This window comes from Cyprinodon variegatus, unplaced genomic scaffold (genome assembly GCF_000732505.1).
Source record: "Cyprinodon variegatus isolate N-32 unplaced genomic scaffold, C_variegatus-1.0 Scaffold337, whole genome shotgun sequence".
Classification (NCBI taxonomy): Eukaryota; Metazoa; Chordata; class Actinopteri; order Cyprinodontiformes; family Cyprinodontidae; genus Cyprinodon; species Cyprinodon variegatus.
Window position 1 is genome coordinate 701,546 of NW_015150790.1, and position 9,240 is coordinate 710,785.

The 9,240-nt window shown below is 39.5% G+C and overlaps 1 protein-coding gene across 3 annotated transcripts in view; it reads right to left on the reverse strand.

Moving 5' to 3' along the window:
• abi3bp (ABI family member 3 binding protein) overlaps positions 1-4,568 on the reverse strand; it is a 46,307-nt gene extending 41,739 nt beyond the window's left edge. For 2 of the 3 annotated variants that reach the window (XM_015385375.1, XM_015385374.1), the window contains exon 1: positions 4,288-4,568. In XM_015385375.1, coding sequence (XP_015240861.1) covers positions 4,288-4,372 — 85 coding nt within the window. In that variant the 5' untranslated portion in view covers positions 4,373-4,568. The remainder of the gene's footprint in view (positions 1-4,287) is intronic. The other variant, XM_015385373.1, reaches the window with a different exon arrangement.
• Between the last annotated feature and the right edge of the window lie 4,672 nt (positions 4,569-9,240).

A 9,240-nucleotide genomic window follows, 5' to 3' on the forward strand; every position in this document is an offset into this window, starting at 1 on the left:
ACCAACCGGACATTGCAGTGGTGGAAAAAGAGCTGTTGTGGTTGACATAGCAATATTAAGTGACTGCAAAGTCAGGAAAAATGAACATGACAAACTAGAGAAACACCAGGGACTCAGAGAGGACCTGGAGAAGAGCTGGGAGGTCAAGGCATCAGGGATGCCCGTGGTCGTTGGTGAACCCCAAACTCGAAGAGTGGTTACAGCAGATCCCTGGAAATACATCAGACATTTCGGTCCAGAAAAGTGCAGTTCTAGGAACAGCAAAGATACTGCGCAGAACCCTCTGGTAGAGGACCCAAGCTTGGAGGCTCGCCTTAGGTGAGGAAGATTTTGTTTTCTATAAATATATATAAAATCTTTGATCCAAGAGCGAAGACATGTATCCCTGGTAGGTTTCAGGTTGTGTGGAGGTTTAAAGAGGACCCAAATGCAGAGACTGAAGCTGAAGAGGTTTCTTGCAGATTTAATAAGAAAAGGTGGCAAGTGAAGCAAAATCCAAAAATACCAAAACACAGAAAACCAGAAAACATCAGGGAAAACTCACATGAAGGACAAGGAAATGACATTGAGGAACCTGCATGTATAAACGGGAGAAAGAACAAAGACCAGGCTAATCAGCAGATTGGGAGCAAATGTGGGCAAAAGTATCAAGAAGGGAGCTAGGAGAAGGAGACTGACACAAGAGGGCAAACAGAGGTTAAACAAGAAATATGTAAGACCTCAATACAATAAAAAATAACTAAAATAACACAAAATGGAAATAAAATCAATGACAACTCAAAGAGAAAAGTTAAACAGAACCAAAACTATGACAGTAGGATAGGACAATGAGCCTTTCAAACCTACAGTAGCAGCCAGAGTTAAACATTGACCTCTCAACAGGCCCCAAAGTTTGGTTAACTACTTTGTACCATCTCACCCATGATCATACTCCTTGTCTCTAGTATACCCAAAGGCCTGCAGAAAACAGAGCTAGAAATGGAAAGTATTATGACAAGTATTCACACATGAGAGAAGAAAATAAAACTACAGTAACAGGACAATGAAACAATCTGGAAAACATTTGTGGAAACTTTATCTGCTTTCCAAGAATGTAGCAAGATTCAGTCAAAAATGTTTGATATGCTGTAATTGTCTTCTTATGGAGTGTCTTACAGTTTCACAAAAAGTGAGGTTGAAAAAAAAACACTGCATTAAAATATTTTTTTTTTCTTCTTTAACTGTTTTATCAACCAAAATTATAAACAAATGTGCATGTAAGTACAGTATAACATTATAGGAATTCAGATAAGTGCAAACAAAGTAACTTCTGATAATGATGTCTAACAAATACTTGATTAAAAATTATTGCAGGAGCATAATCTTACTTTGCAAATTTTAGAAAGATCTAACCATTATTCTGAGCCCAATCTTCCAGAACTGTAAAACCAAAGCAGAACTTAGGATTTTAAGGCAGCAAAATTAAGAGTCTGAGCTTTAAACCTTCAACCTTTATGGTTTCTCCAAGAAGCAAATGCTGTGCTTGCTAATAACTAGGTCACCACATGCCGGTTCCCATCCCTGATTACTGGTAACTAACCCACAGGTCAACTTAAATACACAGCTTTATTTTCATTGTACAGAACATACAGTACAATGTTATTTTAGCTTATTTTGCAGCATGTTTTTATCAGCAATTTGTATTCTTTAAATTGAGCGTTAAATGAACATTAAGCCTCTGACTAAAATTCAACTCCACAAGTTGGTTTTCTCACATTTTACAAGAACTGCGCACAAGTTAGCTTAAAGCGAGGCATACACTGTACAATATTTTCAATCGTTGTACTCCGATACAGCTCACACTGTACAACGAAACAGCAGAGTTTAAAGTTCACAGCTCACAGTTCAAAGTTCACACTCTGATGCGGTCTAACTGCTTATACTGCAAAACCAAAACCAAATGTTGGTCAGAGCGCCGAGAGATGGCGCTGGTCAGACTGGTCAATCTGGAAGAAAAAGAAGAACTCCCTTGTTTGCACATGAGCAGTGCTGGAGGTTCTGGTAAATCGGCCCGTAGACTAGACGCTCATAGCTCTGCTTCAACAGCAAGATTTGTCCATAAACACCTCACGAGGGCCAACTGAATTACAAAAATGTTTGATTCTCTCCGGATCTTATGATTCCTGATCAGGAGGTGGTCGCGAGAGGCTGATCGCCCCTCCTTACCCCCTGTGTACTACACGATGCAGGATGCACGAAACTTGGCCGTGCAAGACTCGGGAAAATCTCGCACGACTGGAAAATTGTCCCAAAAAGGGCAAAAATCGTACAGTGTATGCCTGCCTTAATTTTCACTTGCTGAAATAAGAAGAAACTTAAAGATAGAAGTACTGACAAATTATTCAGTCAAGGTCAAAGATTACAACTACCTTGGTTTTCTGAACTGGTTTTCTAGGGCGACAGTGGAGTTGGAGGTAGGAGTTTGCCCTGAAATCGAAGGGTTGACGGTTCAAGCCCCAGCTCCGACTTTCAGTGTCGTTGTGTCTTGGGCAAGGCACTTCACCTGCATTGTCTACTGATGGTGGTCAGAGGGCCCGGTGGTGCCAGTGTACGGCAGCCCCGCTTCTGTTAGTGAGCCCCAGGGCAGCTGTGGTTACAATGTAGCTTGCTACCATCAGTGTGTGAATAGGTGAATGAATGTAGTGTAAAGTGCTTTGGTCAAGTTACCTGACTTGAAAAAAGGCGCTATATGAGTACATGTGACCATTTAACTGACTTTAATTACTGTCCCTTCATTTAGCACTTAGTTTTCAGGGTTACCCAATTGAAAATAGGTTTTTATCTTAAGTTGTTTACTAGCGGTTCCTAGAATTTCTAAAAGAAGTATGGAAGGCAGATCTATTAGTTATCAGGTTTCTCTCCTGTGGAACCAACTATCCATGTTAGCCCATGAGGCAGACATCCTGTCAATTTTAAGGGTAGGCTTTAAGCTTTCCTTTTTGATAAAGCTTATAGTTAGAGTGGTTCAGGTTATCCTGATCTATCTCTATAGTTAGGCTGCTATAGGCAGCCTAATACTTCAACTGTTACTTCAACTTTATGTTCTCACTACTTTTTCTCAGCTTAGTAACTTCATCTGGTCTGTTCCTTTTTGGCTGTGACATCATCTGGTAGAGAAATATCAGCTGTGCTGCTGCCATCAACACTTTTGTTTATAAATGTTGGAGCTTGACCTGTTTTTCAGTCTAGGCGGGTTTCCCTGACTGACTGCCTAACTGTATGTGTTCTCTTTTCATCCTCTGCCATCTTCTGTTTTCTCAAACCCCAGTCGGCAGTCGGCAGATGGCCGCTCACACTGAGCCTGTTTCTTCTGGAGATTTCCTCCTGTTAAAAGGGAGTTCTCCTCTCCACTGTCGCGACAAGCATGCTTGGTGTGAGGGATTGCATCAAGTCAATGAGTCTATGCAGTCAACTGGTTTTCCTTAGATAGAAAATTGAATCACTTTGACTGTATGATGAATTGTCTCTGTAAAGGGCCTTGAGATGACATGTGTTGTGGGTTTAGGAAACTCCTTATATTTGTGATGGCAGCACAAATGCACGTATTTTACTGGAAAACATTTTTTTGGATGTAGATAACTTTTTAGGATGGTGATGGAGATTTGTAAACCTCAATATGCCACTCTTTAGAGCAGTCTTCTAACAGTGAGCTTTGAAGTTTTATTTTACCTCCTCATCCTCTTTACTACTCCTGTTGGCATCATGACCTGTGGTCATCATCCAGCTCCTTGTAAATCACAATTCAAGGTTGTTTTAAGGTTTTTAACTTATGCAGAGACTGATTAAGTTTACAGTAGTTAGGCAGTTTAGTTTAGTTAATTTTCTGATGGTCAAATTATATCAGTCTTTGTTGTGTTGCATTGTTGGCTGGCTTTCCTGTTCTGAAAGAAAAACAGTTGTGCCATTCTATGTTCGTGACCCTTGGAAACCAGAAGGAAAGATAATTAAAAAGTTCCTGCACATTTTAATGAACTTATAAATGTCATTGAAAATGTGCCAGTTGTAGTTTTTATGTGTTGCCAATGATCCTCACAACAGTAAATTTGCTTAAACATTTTTTTTCATACAGGTTTTTATAGCATAAGCCTACTTTTGCATTCATGTCAGAGAGTAGAAGAACATCTCTAGCCAAAGAGGTAAATAAAAACGATGATAAATACATTTAGTTTTTCAAATCATGTGTTTTTTTACCTGATGAAACACATGAGACTGAATACCTAGATGAGATCATGCATGATCAAACCTCACCTCTGCTCCTGTGGGAAGTTGAAGGAAGAGACAGAACCATCCCAGTGAAGAAAAGGAGCAGAAAGCAGTGTAAGTGCTGCTCCATCCTTATCACTCTCTGGTGTAAATGACCCGCAGAGTGAGTGAATGAGCTCAGGAGTTGAGTCCAAAAGACAGATGCAGTAGGGAGCCTGTGCTTCTGTTGCAGGAATCCAGGTGGTTTTCCTGACTGGCTGAACTTCTTTCTTGGATGCTGTCAGTTACAATGCAGCTCTACAAACTGGGAGTGGGGATGTTGCAGGCTGCTTGTGCTCCATCTATAACTCTGTAATGGAGGGAGGGGAAGGGCAAAACAAGACACACCCACTTTCCTCACACTCCCATCTCACCATTTCTCTGTCTCCTTCATAAACAAATCCCTCTTTTCATTTCTTGCAATTGTCACATGTTAATCCCAATGCCTTTCAGCAGGTTTTATCCCCTTTTCCATTATAAAGTAAATTTCTGTGTATTTTATTAAAATTTTAAGAGGCAAGAAAAGAAAGTGTTTATAGAGTCTTTCACCACTGTTATGGTGTTAAGAGTTAATCTTAGAGATTTTTGAATAGGCTGAAAAGTCAAAAGTTAAATTTGGGCTTATCTAAACAGGGAGAAGACAAACAAGTGTGTCTCACATGGTTTATTTCCAGCCATTATGCTATGGAGCAGTGTTTCCCAGAGAAAACCAACGCATGCTCAGGGAAAACATGGAAACTCCATGCAGAAAGACCGTGGGCCGGGAATCAAACCCAGAACCTTATTGTTGCAAGGCAGCAGTGTTTCCCACTGCACCACTGAGCAGCCTTTTCTTGAAGCATTTATAAAATGTAATCTTTTGAGTCCCTTTTGAATCTAAGCTTTTTTTCCCCTCTCCACTGTCGCTACAAGCATGCTTAGTGTGAGGGATTGCTTTCGAGTCAATGAGTCGATGCAATCAACTGGTTTTCCTTAGATAGAAAACTTTGAATCATTTGACTATATGATCTGGTTGAACTGTAAAGTGCCTTGAGATGACATGTGTTGTGAATCGGCGCTACATAAATAAACTGAAGTGAATTGCTTTGTCACACAGGCACATTTTCGGTGGACTGAACCTGGATTGGATGCCCTCTGGACTCAGTGTAGGAGGTGAGAAAGAATAGAATTCTAACAAAATTAACATCTCTATTGATAATGTCTCCCACCCCATGCATGAAGCTGTCACAGAACTGGAGAGCTCCCTCAATGACAGACTGCTGCACCCCAAATGCACCAGGGAGCATTATCACAGGTCTGTACCACCACTGTTTCCAACAACCTCAGTAAGTTGTTACATTCATGCTGATTTTGCACAGTTTCTACCTTAGTGAGCTAAATAACATGGCATTTTGCGCATCTCTGATGTTGCTGCTATTTTTGAAATATCCATTACTGTAAAAAAGTCCATAAGTGTATATTGGTTATTTATTTTCCAGGTGCACAATATTTATATTGTTAAAACACTTTACAGTACAGTATTTCTTTTGTTTATTTCTTTATCTCTTTACTAATATGTTACTATAAGTTTAACTTATTGGCATAATTAACACTAAAATCTTGATATTTTTTTAAAGTCTTAATATTTTTACCTACCCCTTCATTTAAATAGCAATGAGATAGACTGCATTTCTTTATAAAAGAGGCTAAAGAACCCTTTCAACAACTCTAATTTAAAATGAAATTGTCTATCTTGTGTTCCTTTTGCTTTAACATGATGGATTAGTGAGTGTTGATCAGCTGAATAAAATAGCTAACAAATATCTTGAAACTTGTGACAACATATGAAGATGTGTGATGGTGGCAGAGCAATGCTGTGGTAATCACTGTTGTCTTAGAGGAAGAGGAACCTAGAATAAAATCCTGGCAAAGTCTCATAAGGTCTATAGTAGAGTTTGCATGCTCCTTCTGTGCAAGCATGTATATTTGTTTTGGCTCTTTAATGTACCAACAATTGTCTTTAGATGTGCATTTGTTACTGCTTGGCTCTATGTGACAGCAGGAGGTAGGCTCCTACACTCTGCAAACACCAAGCTAAATGTAAAGAATGTATTAACACGTGTTGAACCAAACATGGTAACAGAAACTGAACTGAAACAGAAAAAAGTGAAAAAATGAAAATGAGCACGTCGTTGAAAACATGACAGCTGAATACACCACAAGTCCCTGAATGCTACATTTCATATGTGTTTTCTTCCAAGCATATTTATATCTTCTAAATGCATTTCTAATTTTGCTTATGAGAGTTAAAAGGGTAAAATATTTTACATTTTTTTCCTTCTTATGAGTTTTGTTTTGTATTTATCCAGGTTCTCTTCAAAGGATGCTTCGGGTTGTTATTTTTTTTGTGAAAGTGTGTTTAATTTGTGTCTGCAGTTTATATATGCATTTTGAGCTAGATGTGTCATCAAAGCTTAATTTACTAACAACAATAGTCTCTTGATTAAAAAAAATCTTTGTTAAATGTTTAAGCATCATAGACTGATTCATAACCACTCCTGTTTCCTTAGAAGATTTTCTTCCTTCCTCTTTTGTTACATCATCCCCTCATTAAGAACATTAATGACATTAGCATCACATGAAATTCAGACCTGCTGAAAATAAGCACATTGTACATCAAACATGATGGTGGATTTTAACCACACATTGAGAGCGCTGCATCACGGTCCTCTTCAATATCCAAGTCCGAATACACCTCCTTTTACAATGAGCCAGGATAGTTTTTGCAGCTGTGAGTCCAGAAACGTGTGAACTTTTTTCCTAAAGTCAGTTTTAATGTCTTGCAAATATTTCCAATGAGCAAGGCCTCAAGGACAGCAACTGTTTGGCTTTCACACATGCGCTTGCACATGTTTCCTTGGGTTTTTTAAATCCCCACCCTTCAAAGCAGTATCCCACATGTTATCACATGAGACAGGAAATTATGTCACCTGTCAGAAAAGGTGTGTCTCCAAAGAAAGTCCCTGGACACACTTTGATATTCCAGCCTTAAACATGCTACAATCTATTATTACAGATGAATCATATATTGCACATGCGGTAACTACAGAAAGGTTTCAGTTGTAACAAGTGTGACTTCACCACTGATTGGGTTTGCTTTCATTCAATTACAGCTGAAAGGAGTGGAAGCACTTTTAGTGTTTTTTCTACTAATAAAAGGTTTAATGTTATTTTATGTGGACATTTTTTAGGAGATAAAAACGACAATTTTCCTGGAAAATCTTCACAAAAAATGTAAACACAAAAAAAAAATTACTGTAAGAAGTTCAACTGAAGAAACTCAATGCTTTTCATACATCCACCTTCGACACAGCCAATCAGCATTGAACCACACCTCCACGAAAGCCAATCTGAATCCAAAGCTCATCTTAAAAGGCCTCCGATCCGCTCTTGTCTGCTCCTGTGTGCAGGCGGCGGATGCGCTGTGTGACTTCATTCAGATAACATAGATTCAACCCACCTCCAGCCCCTCCTCCACCATCGTAGCTAAAGCTTCATTAGAGTGTCATTCCTCCCGGACTCTTGCTACGTTCACTGTCTCATTTTAACCGGTCCGGCAGAAGACCGCCATGTTCATGCTAGCTCATCATGGACAGGTTCTCTCAACCTGTGTTATCCAACTGGACTTCCATCTTCCAGGTCCCTGAGTGAAGCTCTAGTATCAGCTCACGCAAACCACTGGATCTCCCCATAAAGCTCAGCATATCGTCTCACTAACCAGCAGTCTACAGACTGACCAGCTTCATCTATCTCAACTCCACCACCAGTTTCAGGCCTGCAGGGAAACAGCCCTATTCTTTGCTCTTGTTCATGCATACCAATCAAATTAAGTTCTATGTTTCCTGCCGAGGTCAAAAACAAAGTAATTGTATCAATACATTTCTTCTAAGTCTCCTCTTTTCTTCATGTGAGGTTTTCAGATTGAAATGAAAGTTTATTCTTCAGAGATGTCCTGAGCAAATTCTTGATGCAGTTAATTTCAAATGAGCAATTGATGGTGTTGTTTTATTTAATTCAAGAGGATGGAGAGACTCACACAGAGAAAAGCTGCAATTAGAAAAGTATTCATTTTTGATTTTGGATTATGATTGAGCAGGTGACACAATCATATTCTTCAAAACAGTTCTACCTAAGTAAAACCAGCTAATTGTGAGGATTCGTTGACTCTCTGCAATCCCTTGCGCAGCATGCATTCAGCGACAGTGGAGTGGAAAACTCTCGTATAACAGGAAGCAACCTCTAGAAGAACCAGGCCCAGTGTGAGCGACCATCTGCCGAGACCATTTGGGGTTTGAGGAGACAAAAGCAGATAAAGACATAAATAAAATAAATTGTTTGGTGCTCGGGCCCGGCAGAAGACTTGGAAGCTGTAAATCAACATTTGCTAGGATGAGCAACCTAGAAAAGGATTAGAGTAGCCCTCCCCCTGGGGCCCAAACACTGGTGGAATAAGCCATAGGGTGGGTGGGACTGAGAACAGTCTGAGAATAAGGGTAGAGATAAGGAGGAGGTGGGTGGGGGAAAGAGAAGCTGGACCAACGGCTAAATGAAGGGGATCTTGAGAGATGATTGGCTTTGGAGAAGGAGCGGCTCCCAAGTTGATTGGCTAGAGCTGATAAGAGTTTTTCAGATTGAATTTACGCCTGAGCTTCATTTCAATGTCAGCCATGCCCACATGTTAAAGTTTTTGTGTTACTTTAAGCTGATAAAACTCATATTGGCCAAGCATTTTAAGTCTTTATTGCTGCACCATATTTGCAAGTTGTGTAGCTTTACAGTTATTTTTGGTATTTTTGAAGAATTTTGGAAACCCTCCTCTGCAATTTTTACTTTAAAATTATTTTTTTCTAATTTATTTATTTCAATGTCTATGTTAGTTATTACACTGGAACCCTTTCTGTGTATCAGATCTGTTCCTTG